The 25150-nt window shown below is 41.0% G+C and overlaps 1 protein-coding gene across 4 annotated transcripts in view; it reads left to right on the top strand.

The window, feature by feature from the left end:
• or (AP-3 complex subunit sigma-2 or) overlaps positions 1-25150 on the top strand; it is a 212576-nt gene that overhangs the window by 47177 nt on the left and 140249 nt on the right. For all 4 annotated transcript variants that reach the window (XM_067148341.2, XM_067148339.2, XM_067148340.2 and 1 more), the window contains exon 3: positions 16539-16722. In XM_067148341.2, the coding sequence (XP_067004442.2) occupies positions 16539-16722 (184 nt within the window). The remainder of the gene's footprint in view (positions 1-16538; positions 16723-25150) is intronic.

Here is a 25150-nt window from a genome sequence, read left to right on the forward strand (position 1 = left end):
AATAGGCCACAAACCATATGCTGTATTGAGAGGCAAGTCTCATATAACCTATGCCATCTAACGGATTCTCTCATTCAATTCATTAAATTAATTTTATCTAATTTATTCAGGTTAACTTCATGGGCAGCTTAATGAATTGCAAATTTTATACCAGACACAATGTATCTGTTTTAACCATATCTTCATGTGCCGTCCTGACAATGTCCAACAACATTTCAGCATGATTTAACAAGCACCACGAGAGCATCTCATTTTATTACTTTGATTCATGATGATGTCTGGCTCCATGGTTAAATGGTTAGCGTGCTGGCCTTTGGTCACAGGGATCCCGGGTTCGATTCCCGGCAGGGTCGGGAATTTTAACCATAATTGGTTAATTTTACTGACACGGGGGCTGGGTGTATCTGTCGTCTTCATCATCATTTCATCCTCATCATGATGCGCGTCATGATGGGAGTCAAATCAAAAACTTGCACCTGGTGAGCCAAACTTGTCCTCGGACACTCCTGGCACTAAAAGCCATACACCATTTCATTTCTTTCATTGATGATGAAACAACATTTAACAGTTCTCCATCAGCTAGTGGTTATTTACAGCGGTGTCCAATGACTTGCATATGGCTAACACCACTCAAATAGATTTGGTGATTAACTACGGGATCAGCATTTACCAGTTCCTGTTTACAATTGAATCACTAATAATTAGCAGTATTAGAACTAACAGTTCAGTGAATATTAATACACGAAAGAGTTTCAATGATGAGCAAACTGATGATGTTAGAACCTAGTTATTTTAAAATTTACTCATAATTTCATCCCAGTTTTTAATGTCAATTTGTATATAATTTTTTCATTTGTGTGCATGTACATTTGTTTAGTTATTAGATGTTTTACATTAAGGCTGAGATGGCCAGCCCCGGCCGAAACTATTCCCTAATTAATGTAATTTAGAATATTGTATATTATAGTATTGAAAGGTGGACCATTACTACATTAATAATTTTATTGTAATTACAATTCAATACTGATCAGAACCATGAAGTTTATAACTTAGGATTCCAACTGAACTGCTGCTATAGGATACATCTCTATATATAGACACTAGTTGTCACACCCACGTCATCTCTCAAAGAGTGCATGACATCACTCCCACCCGGCTCTCAAGTGTTACAGACTGTGATGAAATAGCCTCAGGCAAAGTAGGAACTCCCTAAATATTATCTCATCACTAAATGCATACAATGACAGAGCGATGACTCAACAGTTACTGTAACAGTATTGCACCATATGTTGTAATGTTTTAAAAGTAGTTTCACAAATAATATTTCCATATATGATATTAGGCAGCAAGTCTCACTCTACATTATTTTGATGCTAACACACACATATACGGGGTGAACTTGTTTAAAACAGACAAACTACAGGGACTGATTCGTGACTGGAAATGGAGGAAAAAAGGTCCTACAAACATGTGTCTGGAAATGGACGGTGTGCGTGCAACAGCAACAAATAGTCCCGGAACACAGTACATGGCTGAATCGCATCCATGTCACAGCAGATGTTCAAAGTGGCCTCCATGGGCTGCATTGCACACGTTCAGACGTATCATGGATTGTCTCACTTTTTCGCACGTTCCGGCCTCTCGCCGAATGTTACAGTTGTCATGAGCATGCTGTTGAAGGGTCTGCACATCAGGAACTGGTTCAGCATATACAACGCTTTTCTGATGTTCCCAGAGGTAAAAATCCAGAGGGTTTAAGTCTGGTGATCTAGGAGGCCATGCAACGGGGTCTCAGTGTCCTATCCAGTGTCTGGGGAAGATGTTGTTGAGGTGTTGGCCAACTGTAATGCGGAAATGGCGTGATGCTCCATCATGCAGAAACCACATAACCTGTCTTATTGCCAAAGGCACATTCTCAAGCTTTCCAGGCAGAGTATTCTGCATGAAGTCCAGGTACATTCCTCCTTTTAGGCATTGTGGAATAATAACTGGTCCAAATATGTGGTCGCCAAGAATACCGGCTCAAACATTGATGCTAAACTGATGCTGGTGAGACGTTTAAACCATTCCCCGGGGATTTTCTGTAGCCCACACATGGCGATTATGCAGATTGACGATGCCATTTCTGGTAAAGATTGCTTCATCGGTAAAGAGGACTGACGACAGAAATCTCATAACTGTGATGGCCTGGTGCAAAAACCATCAACAAAATCCTTCCCGTAGAGGGAAATCCGCTGCTGATAATACTTGCACTCGTTGCAGGTGATAGGGATAATAGCAGTTGTCACGCAGGATACGCATAATCGTAGTCTGGCTTACACGATATTGGCGGGCCACTTGCCTGGAGCTTGTACTAGGGTTTGTCTCAATGTCCTGTAGAACCTGTTCCTCCATATCTAGTGTATGCACAGTCTCCATTGAGATGAGGCCTGACCTCCTTCCTTCATAATAACAAATATGTTATTTTTTTTTTCTTGCAGGCATCCGTGGTATTCTTTGGACCATCGTTATTTTGATCTGTTATTGTGGCATACACCTGTACAATGTTCATTCTTGCAGGTCTAGCTTTTATTAGGAGCAAGAGGAGGAGCTCTGAAATAAGCACAGAATTAGTTATACATCCTGCAATTTCTTTACATTTCCTGCACCAAACTGGTCCTATCAAACTGGATGTTCCCAATTAGTACATTTGTTCATTGATATCACAAAAACCTGATCCTGGCCATCTTACATAAACATTTTTTTTTTTTTTTTGCATCATCCCTGTGTGTCATTTAACTGTGTTTTTATCTTGGCCTGTCCTATATAGACTGGAAAAACGACCCTTACTATGTTAGTAAACATACAATTAATTGCATGTACCCTAACTCACAAGCAGAACGCCACACTGAAATGGGAGGCAGTATTCTGTTGAAGTTGTAGCACTAGTTTAGAAGCATTAAAGGTGTGTTCTAAGCAGTGAACTGAGCGTCTAGGATGGCATGACATGCAGTGTCGATGTGCAAATATCTACGTATAATAGCATTATGTCAAGAAGAATGGTCAACAAAGGTAGTTACTTGACATGTGGTGCATAATCAGTGATACGGTTTGAACTTGGAAGCAGTACAGGAACTGTTGATGACTTCCTTCGTACAGGTCGTCCAAGGGCTGAGACTGCAGTTGATGCTCATGACCTTCATATTTCAGCTCGGGGGAACCCTGAATGCAATGCCACCATGCAGAATAATGATCTTTGAGCAGCCAAAGGTCACCACATTTCTACTCAAACCGTGAGAAACAGCTTGCATGAGGCACAATTTCACTTTCTGCCCATGGCGAGGCCCAGATCTCAAATCTAGACATCATCGGGCACAATGAGTGTCGCATAAGCTTTGTTCTTGACATTCTTCGCTGACATGTTTGGAGGAATCTAGTCAGGCTTCACATCTCAGATGCACAGTCCAGCACATGCAGCAAGATGGTGGTTCCCTGATGTTTTGGATTAGCGTTATGTGGCACCACTGTATGCCACTCTTAGTCGTGCAGGGCAATACTACAGCTGTACGATACAGGAACAACATCCTCTGACCCATAGTGACACTGTATCACCAGCATTTTGGAGAAGAATTTGACTTAGTGGATGAAAATGAGCGAATTCATCGCATGGTTCACGTTAATGTCTTCCTTCGTGATCAGGATATTGCATGACCAGGTGCTCACTGCACATGAACCCTATCAGACATGCCTGCGATAAATTAAAGAAGGCTGTTTGTAGGCGTTAACGACCCACTAACCACTCGGCAAGTTGTATGCCGAATCATCATTTTGATAACTTGGTTAAGTAGTGGACAATAAGCCTAGGTGAATTCAGGCATTCGTCATTGCAAGGGGACTTGTGACACAGATAAAGTTTCTTTTGTAAAAGCCCTGTGCTGAATTATTTTTAATAAATGACATGGATACCTAAACGTTGAAAATGTGGGTAAACCAGAGAGGATCTTGATTTCTTGTCTAGATTTGTTACACTGACAATGGAATATCATAAGCTGATCACTTTCTAGCACACTATGTCTAGTAAATTCAAGGTTATCCAAAATTAAAGGCCAACAATTAGGCAAACGTTTAAAAAAATGAAAGAGCTATAAAAAGCCCAACATTCTGGCAGTTAAGGAAGGTCCTAACTGTCTGCTTTCAAACACAAATACCTAACTACGCTGGATACAGTAACTTCAGAGATGCCCAATTTCAGTAAAAAGTACATCCAAATTTTACAGTAAAAATACATTATTCAACGTAAACACTGAGAATGCATTAACAATTCCTATGCTTCTTAGTATGAAATCCTTCGAAATACGGGCCCACATAGCATAAAGTGGATCACTTCTCTTATTACTTGCATCCTTCAGACTAACTACCTGCCAAAACAGTTCAAACGGTCAAAGGTGATCGCCTTTCTTAAACCTGGAAAGTCAAAGCAGAGATCTGAAAACTACCGTCCAATAGCACTTCTCAGTTGCACTCTTGGAACGAGTCGTCCTCACTAGGATAGCATCACTCATTGAAGCTGTAATCCCTCCAGAACAAGCTGGTTTCAGAAGAAATCGTATCTGTACTGATCAAGTTTTGGCTCTTACCACTCACATCGAGGCAGGCTTCCAAAAGAAGTTAAAATCAACACCTCTCTTTATTGACCTGACAAGTGTATATGATACTGTCTGATGACATGGACTAATTCTTAAAGTGCTGGAAGTAATTCCCTGTTTGGAAATTGCAAACCTAATTTCCAACATGCTCTGCGAGAGAGAGTAGTATTCCTAGGTGATTCTAAAAGTCGCAAAGAAAAAAAAAGAATTAAATAATGGTCTGCCACAGAGATCAGTATTGGCCCCAGTTCTCTTCAACCTCTACATCCATGACTTACCATCAACCACAGCTACTAAGTTCATCTGTGCAGATGACATTGTACTGGTAGCTCAAAGCAGAAATTTTGAGGATGGTGAGGATGGAGAAGGCGTTCTTTCAGCCGACTTGGACAACAGAGCAACATTCTTCAAGTCTTGGCGATTGATCCCAAGTGCCTCTAAGACCGAGGTTTCACGTTTCCATCTCAGCAACCGACTCGCAAACTACGAGCCATCTGTTTTATTCCTTAGTGAAAAACTAAAGTATAACCCATTCCCGAAATATCTAGGAGTCACCCTGGACAGAACTCTGAACTACAAAGAACATCTCAACAAGCTCTCTCACAAAATTACTACAAGGAATAACATCCTGTACAAGCTTTGTGGCAGTTCCTAGGGAGCCTTGGCTGACTGCTTATGATTAACGGGTATCAGTCTTGTCTACTCTGCATTGGAATACTGTATGGCTGGTATGGCTGGAAAGTGCACATGTGCATAAAGTGGATACTAAGCTGAACGATATGTTGCGTTGCAAAACTGGTATTGTAAAGTCAACACCTCGCCACTGGTTACCTGTAGTTAGTCATATCCCACCACCCCACCTGAGGAGAAAGGAAGCAAAGATCTGGTCATCTCCCTCATTACCAGTTCACCAAGAATTTTGTTACCCACTGCCACAGCAACTTTGATCTAGGAGACAAGCAAGTGTACTGGCGAGCCAACTCTTGAGGGATAATTTTAATCTAAACCAGAGCTGGCGGGATGAGTGGTCAAAATCAACACTGGAACTAATGCACGAGCTAAATCCAACTCGGAAAATGAAAGGGGTCGACCTCCCAAGAAAACAATGATGTCGCCTCAACAGACTGAGAACTGGGCATGAACGCTGCAATTTCTTATGCTATAAGTGGGGTTGGATGGATTCTCCAATGTGTGAATGCAGTGAAGAGGAGCAGACCTGGATCATGTCATCCTGTGCTGCCCTCTTCATTCCTACTCCGGAAGCCTCATCGACCTCTTTCATCTTTCAGAGAGTGCTGTAGAGTGGCTGAAAACCTTGGACCTGGACTTGTGAATTTGTTGTTATAATCACCATACGATTAAATAAATAAACTTAATTAAAACTGGTCCAGACCAGTTAATCAAGGGTTGTCCAAAACTAGTAATTCCAAATAAAGCTCAGACCTAGTCTATATGTTTCAAAATGCATGTCTTCTTTGGAAGTGTTTGGCAGCGTTTCCTTAAAAAAAAAAACCACCTTGTAATTGTTTCATTTGCGATTTCTTGCATAAGAATGGGTGAAAATAATAACTAAAAATATCCTAAGCCATAGTTTCATTATGTAACAGACCTAGAGCAATAACACTGTTTGCATGATCATACAGTAATCGTGTACGATTGGACTAAACATATTTTGCTGCCATGGGAACATCAGAGGGTAGGTACGGCTTAATTTTCTCAGGCTTTGCGCACTTCGTTGCTCAACATTTGCACTTTCATTATAATCAGTGTTATCATCATCATTATTCTCAAAATCACTAAAATCGGAATATTCATATTCCAGACTGGCTCCATGGCTAAATGGTTAGCGTGCTGGCCTTTTGTCACTGGGGTCCCGGGTTCGATTCCCGGCAGGGTCGGGAATTTTAACCATCATTGGTTATTTCTCTGGCACGGGGACTGGGTGTATGTGTCGTATTCATCATCATTTCATCCTCATCATGATGCGCAGGTTGCCTACGGGAGTCAAATCGAAAGACCTGCACTTGGCAGCCGAACATGTCTTTGGACACTCCCGGCACTAAAAGCCATATGCCATTCCATTTCATTCATATTCCAGTTCCAATAACCTTGGATTTGGCAAGATTTGCTGGTGCCGGGCTGAGTGGCTCAGACAGTTAAGGGCTGGCCTTCTGACCCCAACTTGGCAGGTTTGATCCTGGCTCAGTCCGGTGGTATTTGACGGTCCTTAAATATATCGGTCTCATGTCGGTTGATATACTGGCACGTTAAAGAGTTTCTGCAGGACTAAATTCTTGCACCTCGGTGTCTACAAAATCCATTAAAGTAGTTAGTGGGACGTAAAGCCAATAAGATTATTTTTATTATTAGATTTGCTGGTGGACGACACAACTTACTGATTCCTGGTGTGGGGGTCTCTGCCAGCTTGCACGCTGGACATCCTACAGCTGATAAAGCAGAGTATTTGTAGAAATAACTCATAAATTAATCAATAGATAATCTTTCTAACTACTGCTGAGAGATGGCTGTATTCGCTCACGGAGTTTGAATGATTTCTGATGTCAACATTGCGAGTATTGTGTAGTTACAGGATTTATGTCTTGCTCAGAATATTACGGGCGCAGCAGAGTAGAGGTCGTTCTCTGTACTCGTAGTATTGCATTTGCAGCAAAGTAAAGGTGTGTGCTGTATTCAGCAACTGAAATTGAGAAAGCAAAGCTGTGTTGTTGTAGAGGATCTCATTTGTGTTTCGTTGGGCATTAAATAATGATATAGTACCTCTGTATGTCTCTTGGATATTTTGTAGAGAGTCTTTGGTCTGAGGTGATGGAAAACTTTTTTTAGCTAAACTTTTCATTTCTACGTAACTACAACATCCTACATCTGCTCTAATCTGCTTGTCATATTCGTACCTTGATCTACCCCTACCATTCATACCACCTACACTTCCCTCAAAAACCAACTGTACAAGTCCTGGATGTCGTAAGATGTGTGCTGTCATTCTGTCTCTTCTTCTGGTCAAATTTAATAATAAGAGAAAAGCGTACAACGTGCATAGATGTTCTACATATACCAGTTTAGTCGCTACAAAGTTGAGTTAGGGATGTACATCCTTGGTGACACCATAGCGCGTGATACCGATCACACTGTTTATCGCACTGTTCACATACACACGATACTTTGTCTGGAGTGTGGAAACCCTTTTCCTTGCATACGCGATGGTGAAACCCTTGCACTGCGAATCACATCAGCATGTGGCGCAGATCATAGTCCGCACCTTTCCAGTCTGTAGACGTCATTGCTTCGGTCGAGTAGAATTCCAGCCATATCTCTTTTTTCTTGTTCTGAAGTTCTTCTAAGAGTTCCTGATATGCCTTTGTGGAGGGTAGGGGCATTTTCTGTCTTAATTGTTCTATGAAGAAAGGTTCTCAGATGAGCTCGTATGTTAGTCTAGCGGGAGTGAATTTCGATACACATAATAGTCTCTTAAGATATGTTGCTGTAATCTGCTCGATGTCTTTGAGATTTGATTTGGTGAGATGTGTCCATATTAATTCTCCCGTAAGTCACTATGGGGATTATCTTGGTGTTGAAGATCTTTATGGCAGTGGGTACAGAGAGTCTGCGCAGGAGTTGGATGTCTTTGATGGCCATTATGGCTGCAGTTGCTCTATTCCTGATGTGCTTAGTGTAGGTCGTTCCAGTGGTCTGTAGTGTCTTTCCAAGATAGTTAAATTCCGTGCTATTTTGATTGGTTCCGGATTCGGAGTGAAGAACTGTTGGTCTTTGGCCGTTGTTTTCCCTCCCTTCCTAAATATCATAAGGACTGTCTTCTGGTCAAATTTAGCCAAATCAATCTCCTCTCATCAGTTCGATTCAGTATCTCTTCATTCGTGATTCTATCTACCCATCTCACCTTCAGCATTCGTCTATAACACCACATTTCAAAAGCTTCTCTTTCTTTCTGAGCTAGTTATCGTCCATGTTTCACTTCCATACAGTGCCATGTTCCAGACAAAGTCTTCAAAAACATCTTTCTGATTCCTATATCAATGTTCGAGGTAAACAAATTTAATTTCTTAAGAAAGGCCTTCTTTGGTACAAAGATTTATTCGTCACTTGAAGGTGGATTTCCTTTCAAGATATGTGTATCATTGCATACCCACTTCAGTTTTGGTCATAACATAATGTAGTGTTCATAAGATTGCATTGGCTTCTTTAGTTAATTTTGTGAGTTCTTTATCATAGTAAAAGTTGTTGGAACAATAAGTTATAACATGTACACTACCTGATCGAAAGTACATTAATATTTAAATAAGTTTTTACAGTTCCACCTTTTCAAGGTTATACTATAGTAACCAAAATCTGCTCGATTTTTAATTCTCACATGTTTTGTATAACATTATTGTACTTGTACATTGTTTTTGGTCTATTCACTGTTTTGTATAATTTGAGTTATTGGCTGATGATGACCTTGAACGAGGTCGAAACTAGTACCATTTTTTATAGTAACTTGTAATGTAATTCACATTGCATAAAATGTTGTATTGAAAAGGTGGAATTGTAAAAACTTATTTAAATATTAATGTAATCAAAGTGTTACACAGACCAATCAACATGAAATTTATATCCTACAATGATCAAAAGTATCCACACATCTACTCGAAACTGTCCTCTAAGTGTTCCTTGGACGTACTGTTCAGTAGTGGACATTAATATAAGGTGGATGTGGCCACTCTTGGTCTTTATTGAAGGTCAATCTTTGCAGAGTGGTGGGGAGAGTGTACAAGAGTTGGGATGTGACTGCAGGAATGTAACACTGTACAAAGAGTAATTAGTGATATGAGTTGTTGGAGTTTGGAGCAAATTCACTGTTCTGGTTCATGCCAGAGGTTTTTGGTAGGATTGAGGTCAGGTCTCTGGACTGGCCAGTCAATTTCCAGAACCTTATGGTACACAAACCACACATGAATGGACCCTGATTTGTGACAGGGCACATTATCCTGCTGAAATACATAGTGATCATCTCCGAAGTGGTCTTGTTGCATGGATGATGCACAGCGTGTCAAAATGTCCTTATATTCTTCCACCATTATTGTGCTCTGAGGATCAAGTCCCTTCCATCAAAAGTACCACTACATTATCACTGCACCTATACCAAAAATATCACTGTGGCTACTGTACAGACTGGCACATCCACCACACCTAAACTCTCTCATCTGTCTGTTACAAGATATACAAATCACAGACCCATGATGGCAATTTTTACAACAGTGTTTCTTAATCTTTTCTGTTAGTATGCCCAGAAGTCTTCCAGAATGTGTGAAATACCCTATGAAAAATATTATAATTGTAATAACAAGCTCATTTTAAGGTGTAAGGGCCATTTTTAAAGTTACTATTTTATTATTATTAATACAACTTCCCCCATGAGGAGGCTGCCACAGTGACAAAGTATATCAACTACACAGTATTTTGTCTTCTAAGTTTGCTAGTATGCCAGATAGACATACCCATCACAAGGCTCAGGAATAAGTTTGGAATGAATTTGGAATGTGGCATGATGTATGGTTCTTCAAATGTTATATAGATGGTTGCGGAGTTTGTACCCACTGTTTGTTGTCGTGAGTACTTCAAAAATAGAATGTTAGACTGTATGGAGAAGATGCTAAGTTCTCATAGCAGTCAGTAGTTTTGGTCATTATCATAATCTTCCAGTTCATTCCAGTTCATTCCAAGACTATCAAACTTTGCTCACCTTTTAACGTCTGCTAGGGAAACATATATAATACACTGAAGAAAATGGAAATTGCAACACCCAGAAGGAGTGGTGCTACATTGCTGCAATTGAACATGCTGGACGAGTGTTCGGTTGTCATTCGATGATTACACTTTCAGGTCCCTCTGACAGCAAGTTTGGACAACAATCAGTACAGGATGTGCCCACCACGAGCTGCAATACATTGATGAATTCGTCGAGGCATGGAGTCAATAAGGCCCTGGATCGCTTCCTGAGGAATTGTGGCCCATGCTTGCTGCACTGCATGGGTCAGTTGTTCCAGAGTTGTGGGTGACTGAGGACGGTTGGCCAGTTGTCGACCCATCATGTCCCACACATGCTCAATAGGACTGAGGTCCGGGGATCTGGCAGGCCATTCTAAGGTTGTGATGTCGTGGAGAGCTTCTCTGGAGATGCGTGCAGTGTGAACCCGGGCTTTGTCCTGCTGAAACATCCCATTAGCAATGTTCGCCATCATAGGGACAACCACTGGATTGAGTACCCTATCAACGTACTGTCGAGCAGTCATAGTGCCCTCAACAAGCACTAATTGTGATTTCACATTAAAGCCAATAGCTCTCCAGACCAAAATGCTTGGTGTTAGCCCTGTGTGCCTCTCGACAATAAGATCTGGGCGGCCCCTCTCCCCGGTACGTCGGCGCACATGATTCCGGCGATCACTGCGGGCAAGACAGAAGCGCGATTCATCACTAAAGACGACCCTCCACGTCGATCTTTCTCGACATCAGGCCAGCCTTACACGTCGCTGTTGTGGGGTCAATGGAACACCTTCTGCAGGGACACGGGCTCGTAAGCCAGCTGCACGCAGGCGATTACCAACTGTTTGTTGTGGGTGCCACAGCTGCTCAAATTTGCGCTGCTGTTGCATGGGGGTCCATCCGGGCCATCCAAATGATGCGGCGATCCTCTCTCACAGTTGTCCGTCGCTCTGGGCCTGTGCCAGGTCTATGAGTGTGGGTACCTTCATTTGACCACTGTTGCCATACACGTTGTACCGTAGATTCCTGTCGGCCAACACATGCAGTGACAGTCCTTAGCGATAATCCAGCCTCACACAGCCCAATTATCCGAGCCCTCTCAAACGGCGACAGTTGTTGATAGCATGCTCTTCTCTGTCGTCGAGGTATGTTTGATGGGGAACACTTCACTGCACAGACTGCAAGTCAACTATGCTACACCAGAGTCTGTATACTGGAGTTGATTCCTCTGCAACCAATCACGTGGGGAAACCTGTAGCAACACTCCAATGGGTCTGAAACTTTTTTTTTTTTTTTTTTGCTATGGGCTTTACGTCACACCGACACAGAAAGGTCTTATGGCGACGATGGGATAGGAAAGGCCTAGGAGTTGGAAGGAAGCGGCCGTGGCCTTAATTAAGGTACAGCCCCAGCGGTCTGAAACTTTGGTGGTTTACGTACCTACATGGCATCGTTCCATATCTTGAAAATCAACACGAAACGTTCAATGCCTTTATTGATGTTAGTATTTCCATTTTCTTAAGTGTTTCAACTATCTATTGCCTTTAGTTCATCAGCAGGGATGAAGATGGCAACAAATCACATCTAAACATTCACTTTATGTATTTCTACAAATTTCAAAGCAAAAATTCACATTTTGGTTTTTCAGTTCTTTGAATTGAGTAAGTTTTTCTGAATCATATATATATATTATGTGTACATTCCTGCAACAGTTTATGGAAATTGGTTAACAATCATTAATGTACTTTTATTGTTTTGTTTAGACATGCAAGCATTAATTCAATAATGGCATATGGCCTCCAGAGAGGCCTGATGCAGGTCTTTCGAATAGATGCCTATTGGTATAGTTCTCTTAATTTCCTCATTAACAACTGGTGACTCAAATGTTAAACAGTACCACCCTACGACAAAACCAGAATTTTGACTGTCTGTACTCTCCTCTGTTGTGAGCAATAGCAGATGGCTCTTACCAATAGCATGCTTGCTCTGTCAGTGACAGTCCAGTCCACGTGGAATAAGGTTTGGCAGACCGGAACAGTCAGCTGTTCCAAAACATTAGGAGCTTGAGAGTGTTTCGGTACACTATGGGGCACATGGAACTGTAACTGCGCAGAAGAGAGAACTTCGTGGAGGAACGTGATCTGCCACGCATCAGTGTGTAGTTATGGCCAGAGTAAAGCTACACAGAATGTGAAGAAACAGTTGGAATACTGAAATTTGCGCCCAACATTCACATTTAAAGGCTGCTTTTAGGTTCAGATTTTGCAGTCAATACGAAATACAAATACAGTAGAGTCTCGCTCAACCGACCTTCGCTTATCCGACATTCCGTGTTATCCGACACTGGTAGGCTTAATTTGAACTTTAGGTGGAGGCAATTTTGGGACACCCGGTATGGAGGGTGCGACCGTGGGACAAGCACTGGCAGTCGCGCGGTAGGATTGTTCAGTGTAGTATTGGTTGGGCGCAGATGTTCTAGTTTTCATATCCTCTACGAGTATGGCAAGTAAACAGAAGAAAGTGATTGTTTCTGTGGAAGACAAGTTGAGTGGGTTAAAGAGACTGGACAAAGGGGAAACTCTTCAAAAAGTGGCTTAAGATTATGGTGTAGGACGTGTTACAAAGGGAGACTGGAAACATAAGAGGGAAGAAATTGAAAAGTGGGGCTCTACCAGAGCAACAAGTGATGCACTGAAAATTTAAAATATTATAATAAATGTGAGTATGAAAAAGTGAAGCACTATTTCTTTGGTTCGCTCAAAACCTGGAAAAGGGCTTGTCAATCTGGCCCTGTTCTGCGAGAAATGGGAGTGTATTTCCAGAAGGAGTTTAATGAAAGGGACCCTAATTTTACTGCCAGTGCTGGGTGGCTTGATCGCTGGATAAAACGGTATGGCATTGGGCAGTTTAATATCTGTGGAGAAAAACTGTCAGCTAAATCCGATGAGGTTGTGAAATTTAAAAAGGAATTTCAAGAAATAATTCTCGCTGAAAGATTAACCGGTGATCAGATTTTTAATTGTGATGAGACTGGGCTGAATTTCAAGATGCTGCCATCAAAACTCTCGCAGCTCAAGCCGTCTGCACCTGGCTACAACATAGTAAGGAAAGAGTTACTGTTCTTGCCTGTAGTAATATTACTGGGAACTTAAAAGCAAAATTGCTTATGATCGGTAAAGCAAAGAAGCCTAAGGCATTTAAAAATATTTCCGTTAATGCTCCTCCAGTCCATTACATGAATCAGAAGGCTGCCTGAATATCTGCTGACTTCTTAAAAGACTGTTCTTTACACAGTTTGTTCCAGACGTAGAAACATTTGAAGCAGGGAGATCAAAAACCCACTAACTCCAATTTTGGGCGAAATTGAGTTATGGGCAGGATGGGGTTTCTTAGTGTGTTCCGCATCAATGGAAGGCAAGAATGCCGTAATTCTGTCATTCATCTGCACACAGGAGGTGCTTTTAAAATCCACGGGAAGCTAAACACCTCTTATTCCATGGAATTAGAGAGTTTTTGCATTTCATGCTTTATTTACAGGTAGATGGATATGATGTTGTACAGGTTAAACAAACTATGATATATGACTACCTTCAACATTTCTCTAAAATATTCAAGGGAAACCCAAGTACTAAAGAAACTAAGCATAGTCCAACCGAGAAATTCCTCATATCAGAAAGTAAAGTGATACGATATTCAGCATCCCACAAAAATGAAATCCATCTGAGTAAAACTATGAAAGGTACAGTATGGAGTCGATTTAACATTCAGAGACCTAATACAACTGCATCTTTTCCCACTCAATAAAAATACTACTCACCCTTGCCACTGGAAAAAGCAAAGCAAAAGGACTTGCAAAATTTAATGAAGTTCATTACTGAGGAAAGTAGGATGTATTACAAAACACTGTTTCACAGACTGAACAAGAGAGTGAAAGTGAAACAGAATACCTGTAATGAAAGTCTTAAGCTTATTTGTCGTTTTATTTATGTATTTTAGTATGATTTAGATTCAAGTATTTGATAGATTTCAGGCTCACGCTGTACCTTTGAAATTTAAAAATATAACAATGCTAATTTTTATAATAAACTGGTACGTTTTCTGTCACATTTTTTATATTTTCATTATTTCATATACTCCGGAGGTCAAAAAACCCCTAACTCCACCACTATTTAATTCTAATTATAGCATTAAATAATATCAACACTTAGGTTATGAAGCATTTAATTTATAAAGAATATACTTTTACTTAATATTAGCACATAAACACATTAGATTTAAAACCAGTGAAAGGAATAATCGTTTTTTTCTCTCTCCTGTTGACAAGCTGGTCGAAAAGGCAATGTGACGGTAGAATGTAGCTAATGTGTTGAATGTTGGATCAGTAGTAAAATCATTTGACGGTGGTGAGGCTAACTTGTTATGTTATGAGCTAAAATTATTAACGACTGTCGAGCTCTTACTGCCATTCTCAACAACGTTGTAACATCATATCAAATGACATGGTCCATAAAGGTCCAATATAAACATCGTATATTAACCTTCAACGACAACCTCGTACTTCTGCATCAAACTGAACCGCAACATCACCGTATGCTATTGACTTTTGACTTTTAACTTTCGTAAACAAATTATCAGAGGTCACTTGACCATCTCTCAACTTTATTTTATTCAACATTATGTTTTAAAAATACAATTCCGATCATTTCTCATTATTATCTAGTTCCAACTGCTAGTCGATCAACATCATTTTACAGTAATTTTACTATTAGTCTATAACAAACTATCGTTTTATTAATTTTATTCATATTAATAGTCTTTCCATGTTACTATTGTAAATACTTTCGCCATTTATGAACTTCTCACTCATAGCATTGTCTTTAAAACCAATATTGTACTAGTCTTTTACTGTATGTTAATTTTCTTTCAAGTCTCTTCAAGGCTTTTTATAAATCAGTTTTATCTTATTTATATGTAAATCAGGTGCCTGATTTTATTTCAAGGTTGAACCCATGGCTGATGATGGCTATATGTAAGGCGAAACATGTACCATTTTAATTATCATGTCAATGTAATTTAACAAAGACAAGATTTATTGTATTGATTAGGTGGACAAATTAATAAACTAACTTATTGTTATTTCAACCCATAACAACTTACGGAGCAGAAACTTGGACAATGACAAAGGAGGACGAGAGCTGAATACAGGCAGCCAAAATGAAGTTCTTGAGAAGTATGATACAGAAGAGTAGAAGAGACAAAATAAGGAATGAGAAAATCTGGGAAGAAATTGGAAGAAAAAATGAATGATAGAATAGAGAAGAGCCGATTAAGATGGTTTGGGCACATAAAGCGAATGAGTGATGAAAGAATGCCAAAAAAGGTGATGGAAATTCAAATGCAAGGAAGGAGAGGCCGCGGACGACTGATTGAGATGGAAGGACTCGATCCAACGCATTATTAGAGAAATAAACCTGGACTGGGACACAGTGTTGGAGGAGGAGTGGTGGAAAGACTGAAGAAAGTGGAGAGGAACCATATTTGCCCTTACCCGGCTGCAGCTGGATAATGGGAAATGATGATGATGATGATGATGATGAGGTACATAACATTTGACAAGTCCGAAATAGAATCAAGAAGTGTACAGAGTGGCTGGAGAGGCCTGTTAAACTGGATTTGAATTTACGTGGTTATGTTTAGCTTACCTTTTATGGATTCAAAATTTATATAGGTACTTCCATGTTCATAACATATCAGAGGTATAATTTCAAATGCTGCCAGGACTGTTTCTTTGGCTTTGTTGGCAATTCAGTATCAGTTTCTGCATCCCTACGTTCATAAGACCCCAACGTGTCTTGTGATCAGGGCTTCTTGCAGGCCAGGGTAATGGAGTCTGAGATTAAGCACATCCAATCCAGCGAGTTGGGAAACTTTCATTCAGGTGTCTGTGGACATTCAAAGCAGAATGAAGGGATGCACCATTCTGTTGAAACCAAATAATGTTGGCAGGTTGGCCGTGGGTGTCAACTCAAAAGATCTGCAACAGGCCTACCTGGAAGCCACACACCATTATTATTACTGTTGTTGTTGTTGTTGTTATGATTATTAGCTTACTTTTTGTTACATTTCTGATTTCAGTTTGATTGGTGGTTCAGACTATAAGCTTATCTACAGACACTATGCAACTTTATATTTTGTCTTCTGTGTGGATTCATCAGAGTCTGAGTTGGGGATTCTCGATCTCATTCAAGTATTTGTTGAAACTCTGGACAAATGTTTTGAAAATGTTTGTGAACTAGACCTCATCTTCCATGTGGATAAGGTAATTAACTGTGTAACTGTGATAGATGTTATGAATTGTTTTAGAAAATCATTTGCCTATAGCACATATTTACCTAATATTCTTTCCCACTCTATGCATTAAAAAATATATCTGTGTTCTGTACTTCATAAGCTATTAACATTTTTATGAAAGAATGAAGTTATGTGATGTTTGTGGTGAATTTTAAATCCCTTAGCTAATTCAGATACGAGGGCAGATCGGAAAGTAATGCACGATAATTATTTTTCTCCCCTGGTATTGCAGTTGGAATGTTGAAATTTCATGACGATATAGTTTGAAGTTCTAGTGAGAGGAGCCTGAACTACAAAACAAACATGGTGCGCATGTTACTGTTGTCCACGTGTGAAGAGCAGCGAAGTGTAGTTCAATATTTATGGGCTAAAGGGCATACATTGTGTGAAATTCACAAGTAGATGTGTGGTGTGTATGGGGGGCGACTGTGTGGACCGTAGCAATTCTTCCAAGAGGGCCGTGCGAACTTTAGTGATTCGTCACACTCCGGGTGGCTGGTAACAGCTTCAACTCCGCAGAATATCCGCACCATTGAGGCAGCAATTTCGAACGACCGGCGTGTGCACCTACGAAACTTATCACTGACGTTCAACATTTCTTATGGTGCGGTGTACGACATTGTTCATGACACGTTGAAATTCTGTAAAGTTAGTACTTGCTGGGTGCCTAAGAACCTGAAAGATAACCACAAGGGCCAGCAAATGACGACAAGCAAAAAACACTCAACGCTTTATGTCACAGAACGGCATGACTTTCTGAAAGAATTGTCACTGGTGATGAGTCATGGGCATAACACTCACGCCCGAAACCAAGCAGACCTCTATGGAGTGGAAACATGCTAGTTCCCCAATACGAAAAAAATTCAAATTGACTCAGTCTGCTAGGAAAGTTCTGGGAGATGCTTGGTGTGATATTGGTGAACTTTGCTGAACACCGACCACTGTGAATGCTGCAGCCTACATTAAAAGTTTGGTTAAGTTGCGTCGTGTCCTTCGTGACAAACACTGCAACATTAATGCTGATGGTGTCAGACTTCATGACAATGCCTGTCCCCATGTTGCTGCTCCTGTTTGTAAGAAACTTGCCAAATTTTAGTGGGAGGTGCTCCAGAATCCACCATACAGTCTGGTCCTGGCACTATCGGACTTTCATCTGTTTGGTCCCATGAAGAAATTCCTGGCCGGCCAACACTTTGCGACAGATGCAGAAGTGAAATCAGCGGTCCACAGGTGGCTATACTTAAAAAGAAACAAAAAAAAAAAACCGGACATCTACGAACAGGGCATATTGAAACTGGTACCACAGTGGGAGAAATATGTTGAAAAACTTGGCGACTAGTAGTAAAGTAGATCAAGTATGTAAGTTCATTTGTGTTTTGGTACATATTAAACTTTTTGGGATGTAGCAGGGGGAGAGGTGATACTCCCACGTGGTGCATCCCAGGTGGCGGATAGGGGGGTCCTAACCGGCGTGCCGGCGGACTTGAGGGAAATAAAATACTTCTCGCGGACCAAACACACAACCCCTGAGGGTGGGGGACGCAGATGAAGAATATACCCACGGTATCCCCTGCCTGTCGTAACCACTATAAGGGGCGACCAAGGGATGATTATATTAGGACCATGAAACTCCTTGTGATTAGTACCACCACACAGGGAACACCATGGGTCACTTTTCCTTGCGCGTAGTACCACTATGTTAGGTACCAAATAGGTTTGTGATTAGTAGCAAATGAGAGCGCGACAGCTTTTACAGTACCTGTGATTAGTAGCACTACATGAGCGACACCATGGGATGACGGAATCCATGGTTCTGGCTTGCCTATGATTAGTACCCACTATATGAGAAACACCACAGGATAGTATGAGTCCCTGTTGTTAGTACACTTAGGTGATGTACACCATAGGTTTGCGTTGCCTGTCAATGGCGCCGCAATGTGCAAAACACCCTGGGTGTGTAATACATGTGCGAATTTCCTTAACTGTGAGTAGTATCAGAATGTGTGGAATACCATGAGTTTACGCTACTCTTGATCAGTACTGCAACATGACAAATACCGTGGTTCTACACTGACTGAGCGAATGTCATAGGATAGCGGAGCACTAATGCGCAGGTGTGTTGTCTGCGCTCCACACGCCCCCTGTGCCAGCGGCAGTTGTATAGGAGACCTTGTGAGCAATGGCTGTGCATGTGACAGGTGTAACATGGAACGTCGTTGTGAGCTGACACCGTTCGAACGGGGTATGGTGGTCGGTGCCCGACAAATGGGAAGTGCGATTTCGGAAGTGGTGCGGGAATTCGGCTTCACATGATCAACCATGTCCAGAATGTTTCGTGAATTTTTTAATGCGGTTGTCACCGTCCACAACAGACGAACGACCGGCCATCCAGCCACCCTCGATGACCGTGACCGGCGACATTTCAGACGTATTGTCAGTGGTGAAAGACGGGCAAACGTGCAACAAATCACGGCTCAGTTCAACACAGGCCGTGCCAGACATGTCTCCCAGTGGACAATCTGTAGGAACATGGGTTCTGTGGGGTATGGGAGCTGGCGCCGCACACGGGTGCCACTGTTAACCCAACGTCATCGGGCACAACGACGCGCATTTGTCGCCAGTCACCAGGGATGGACACTGGAACAATGGCATAACGTGGGTTGGACGAATCACTGTTTCAACTGCGGCATGCCGATGGGAGGCACCGTGTATGGCGCGGACCACATGAAGCGATGGATCCTGCCTCGAAGGTGTGGTCCAGGGTGCTGGTGTCTCTGTTATGGTCTGGGGTGCATTTTCCTGGTATGGAATGGGCCCCCTAGTTGTTCTGGAAGAGACTTTAAATGGTATGCGGTATGTTGAGCTGCTCGGAGACCATCTCCACCCATTTTTGGCCTTCCAGCGCTCAGACGATTCTGTGGTGTTTCAAGATAATACCGCGCCTCCACATCGCTCCCACGTGGCCCGGGAATGGTTCCAGGAACATGCAGCAGAGGTCTAACGACTGCTGTGGCCACCCAGGAGCCCCGATATGAACCTTATTGAGCATATCTAGGATGTTCTGGAATGCAGGCTGCGTGCTGTGGATGCTACACCCACGAACAGACCAGCATTGGCGGCCGCTCTGCAAACGATTTGGTGTCAGCTGCGTCCAGAGGACTAGCAGGGACTTGTCAACTCACTTCCACGGCATCTCGCTGCAGTTTGCAGGGCCAGAGGAGGCCCCACACGCTATTACGTGACTATCCCATGACATTTGCTAAGTCAGTGTACTTTTCTAGCAATAAGTACCATTATGAAGGGCCAAAGACTTGGATTTTGGACTCCTTTCAACTACAAGCATCAATCAACCATTGTGCTATAGAAGCAGTTCCTTGGTCAGTAATACTATTGTTTTACGCTAGCTTCTATGCATGCGAGGCATTGTGGGTCGGTTACACTGATCGTTACATGTTATGAGTCTCATTATGATAGGCAGAGGATGAGGTCGTGTGTAATAGCACTCCATCTTACATCCACCTATACAGAAAAACTGCGCTTCTTTCGTAGCTTCTGAGGAATATTTGTGGCTTATTTTAGGTGCTGAGTTTGTGTTAGTGTTATCCAAAGAATATACTCGTATTTGATAGTGCTTTCAGTATAATATTTATTATAAACTTTGTGCAGTAAGTGTCAGCCATCTTGTTAACTGCTACAATAGTTCCATAGATAACACTACCTGGATAGCCACTCATTATGTTCGGCTAACATCTTTGCCCTCACTTTCACCCATTTTGTTTCTTTTGTCTTTGCTACCATAGAAACTATGATGAAGTTTGGTACTCTGTTTAGCATTCTTAGCGTTGCCTACATCTCACAGCCGGCCCATATTGTCAGCCATCTTTAAATGAGTAGTGAGACTTCTGTACTAATAGCATATTACACATTACCTGGTCACCTTGCGTAGGGGTTTGGCTCTGAAATGAGTAGGGGCTAAAAATAACCCTGCATGAGACACTGGGGTGGGGGGCCTCAACCCTGACACGGCGTGTCCCAGTGGCTGATAGGGGACGTCCTGTAGATATGCAGGACAGGTGCAAATAAGGCATGGTCAAATAAGCACCCACGGATCAATTGAGGCTAAAAAATAAAATGGTCAACAGTCTCTAAGGTGGAAGAAGAAGTCTCCCAATGGCTTAGAGGGCAGAAGAACTAATCCCAATGCTTACCAAGTTGGTTTTATTCTTGGATAGAAGATATGGACCGAATACCCCCCGGGATAAGGGGGCCCCCTTTACCAAGTGCCAACGGCCTCCAAGGAGGGCGGATGAGCGGGTGGAGGATAGGGCACTCTCTTTCCCTTGGAGTGGGAAACTGCTCCTAAAGGCGGATGAACCAGTATGGTCAACGGCATAGGATGGAGAAAGCCAGAGGGGAAACCACTCCATTAAAGATCCACTGGATGTCCCTTCTTATGCAGCAATGATGGTGGGCTTTGGAACTAAATGTAATTCCGGAGGTAAAATAGTCCCCAATTTGAATCTCCGGCTGGGGTCAGGGACAAAGCTTGGAAGAAACACAAAAAATATTATCTTAGGAACTTGGAATGAACGATCTCTCAACATTTGTGGTAAGCTAGAGAACTTAAAAAAGGAGATGGCTAAACACGACATAGACATATTAGGAGTGAGTGAAATAAAGTGGCCTGAAAAGGGGGACTTTTGGAGTGATAACTTTAGAATTATATACTCTGGAGAAAAACGAAGCCATGCAGGTGTAGGAATAGTATTAAGTAAAAATGTAGGTGTACGAGTTCAGAGCTATGTACAATACAGTGATAGAATAATTATGGTGAGAATAGAAAATGAACCAGTTGACATGATAATAATACAGGTGTACATGCCAACAACGAAATCATTCAGATGAAGAAGTGGACCAGGTATATGATCAGTTAGAGGAGTTGATAGATACGATTAAGGACAATGAGAATCTCATTTTTCTTGGAGACTGGAACGCTTCTGTTGGTGAAGGAGAAGATGGGAAGACTGTAGGACAATATGGTCTTGGAGTAAGAAATGACAGAGGACAACTACTAATAGACTTTTGTAAAGCAAAAGGACTAGTATTTACAAACACCTTGTTCAAACAACCCAAGAGAAGAAGGTATACCTGGACAGCACCTGGAGATAAAGCGAGTTACCAAATAGATTATATTATGGTAAGGGAAAGATACCATAACCAAGTCAAACAATGCAAAAGTTATCCAGGGGCTGATGTAGCGAGTGACCACAACCTAGTGTTTTTAAAATCTGATTTAAGACTAAGAAAGAAGAGGAAGAACGTGGAAAAATATTGCAGATATAATGTCAGGAAACTAAAACAAGACAGAATCAAGGAAAACTATCAAACACTGGCAAAACAGAACGTTGCAGAAATACCCAATGGTACAATAAATGAGAAATGGATGGGCCTTAAACACTCTATCATAGCAGCTGCAAATCAGGTAATAGGGAAAACGACGAAACAAGCATGAGAACCATGGGTTATAGATTATGTGCTTGAACTTATAGAGGAAAAGAGAAAATTTAAAAACTCAAAGAGTGAAGAAGGAATCAGAAACTATAAAAGACTCTGAAACCTAGTCAACAGAGAAGCAAAGAAGGCTAAGGAAGAATATATAATGAGACAATGCAAAGAAATAGAAGAAAGAATAGAGAAAGGAAACACGGAAACTGCTTATGAATTGATTAAGAAACAATTTAGAACAGTCTCTGGCCGTAGTAACAGCATATTAGGTGAAAATGGGAAACTGTTGTCTGAGAGCAAAGAAGTGGGAGAAAGATGGAAGCGATACATAGAAACATTATATGAAGATCCTACTGACATAAATGACCTTGAAAATGAAGACAACATAACAAGTGATCAACTGGGACCTTCATTAACAAAAGAAGAATATCTTAAGGCTGTGAAAGAATTGAAACCTAATAAAGCGCCAGGATGCGATGAAATAACTGGAGAAATGATAGAGAGACTGGATGATGAAACACACGGCTATATTTTTAAACTGATTACGGAAATATATGAAACCGGAGAAATTCCAGAAGATTTTAAAAGGTCTCACATAATACCTATACCAAAGAAACCTGGAACTCTAAAATGTGAAGAACATCGCACCTTGAGTCTATTGGCGCAGATGTCAAAAGTATTGACAAGAATAATACATAACCGAATAAGCAATAAAATTGAACCACATTTGGCTGAAGGTCAGTTTGGATTTAGATGAAATAGAGGCACACAAGAAGCTATTCTAACGTTATGACAGGTTATAGACAAAATGCTAGACGTTAGAAAACCTTTGTTTATTGCATTCGTGGATTTAGAAAAAGCTTTTGATAATGTGAATTGGAATATGTTAATGAAGATTATGACTAGTGTTGGTCTAGATTTTAGAGATAGGTGAATAGTATATGAACTCTATAACAACCAAAGAGGCATCATAAACATAAATGGTGACGTATGGGAGGCTTATATAAAGAAAGGAGTACAGCAGGGATGTAATTTGTCACCAGTGCTGTTCAACCTGTATATTGAGAAAGGCATTGAGGAATGTAAAGAGGATATGGAAGGGATAAATATAAATGAAGTAGAAATCAAAATGATAAGATTTGCTGATGACATAGTTGTCATAGAGGAGAACGAAGAGAAACTACAAAGTGCATTAATAAGAATGAATAAGATATTGAGAGATAAATATAACATGAAAATTAATGCAAAAAAGACCAAAATTATGGTTTGCAACCGCCAGCATATTGCAGTCGACATCAGAATTAATGATATACAACTAAGGCAAGTAAATGTCTTTACCTACTTAGGAAGTAAAATCACTTATTTATTACTACTTTATTTACTACTTATTTCAAGGAATTTAAATGTGGAGACCAAGAAGAGATTTATTAAGTGCTTTGTTTGGAGTGTGGGCTTGTATGGCTCAGAAACATGGACTATTAGTGCAGGTGATAAGAAACGTCTGGAAGCATTTGAGATGTGGTGCTGGAGGAGGATGGAAAAGATCTCATGGACAGCAGAACTCACCAATGAAGAAGTTCTTAGACAAATATGTGAAAAAAAGATCCTTTCTAGCAACAATAAGAAAGAGAAGAGACCAATTAAGTGGCCATCTCTATAGGCACAATGGTTTCATAGTTCATGTCATGGAAGGAATGATTCAAGGTAAAAGAGGAAGAGGAAGACCTAGATGCAATATTCAAGCCAGATCAGAGATGACGTAGGAACAGGCTCATATGTGCAAATGAAAAGGTTAGCGGATTACAGAGAAGAGCGGAGAAGACGAATTGCTGCCAACCAAACTTAGGATTGAGAATTGAGAGAGAGAGATGATAGCCGTATTGGAGTATAGAATGTAAAACTTTCAAACAAATTTATTAAAAAACCACCATTCCAATACTTTACAATATTTAAGTTTAAGATACATGGGACATGTCCCATTTTAACATATATGTAGTATTTGTATCTTAAACATGTCCCATGTCCCATTTTAACATATATGTAGTATTTGTATCTTAAACTTAAAGATTGTAAAGTATTGGAATGGTGGTTTTTTAATAAATTTGTTTGAAAGTTTTACATTCCACTGATCGTTTTAAATTCATATCCATCCCTCCACCCAGCCATCCCATCCCATCCCATCCCATCCCATCCCATCCCATCCCATCCCATCCCATCCCATCCATTGTGGTCGGTGGAGGATTTTTTGAGTTTTTAATTTGTCATTTCATTTAGTCTCATTTCGTACTATTAGGCCTTTCCAATGGTCTATTTTACCATAATGTCTTCACTCATCCTTTCAACATGTCCAAACCAGCCAAGCTTGCTTTTCTCTGCTTTATCAACTAACTTTTCCTTTTTAATTTTGTTTTTTATTTCCTCTTGCCTCAGTTTATGCCTTGTTTTCTGCACCCTACTTCTCAAGAATTTCATTTCTGCTGCCTTTATTCATCTCTCATCTCTTTTTGTCATTGTCATTGCCCAAGTTTGTGCTCCATATGTTGTTAGGGGTATCTAATTCATCTTATACTTTTTTTTTTTTTTTGCTAGTTGCTTTACATCGCACCGACACAGATAGGTCTTATGGCGACGATGGGACAGGAAAAGACTAGGAATGGGAGGAAAGCGGCCATGGCCTTAATTAAGGTACAGCCCCAGCATTTGCCTGGTGTGAAAATGGGAAACCACGGAAAACCATCTTCAGGGCTGCTGACAGTGGGGTTCGAGCCCACTATCTCCCGGATGCGAGCTCACAGCTGCGTGCTCCTAACCGCACGGCTAACTCGCCCGGTATACATTGTTTTACGGGCACTTCTTTAGCCCATAAGTTTCATATACTTTCATGGAAACAC

Source organism: Anabrus simplex, chromosome 5, assembly GCF_040414725.1.
Source record: "Anabrus simplex isolate iqAnaSimp1 chromosome 5, ASM4041472v1, whole genome shotgun sequence".
NCBI classification, from domain to species: Eukaryota; Metazoa; Arthropoda; class Insecta; order Orthoptera; family Tettigoniidae; genus Anabrus; species Anabrus simplex.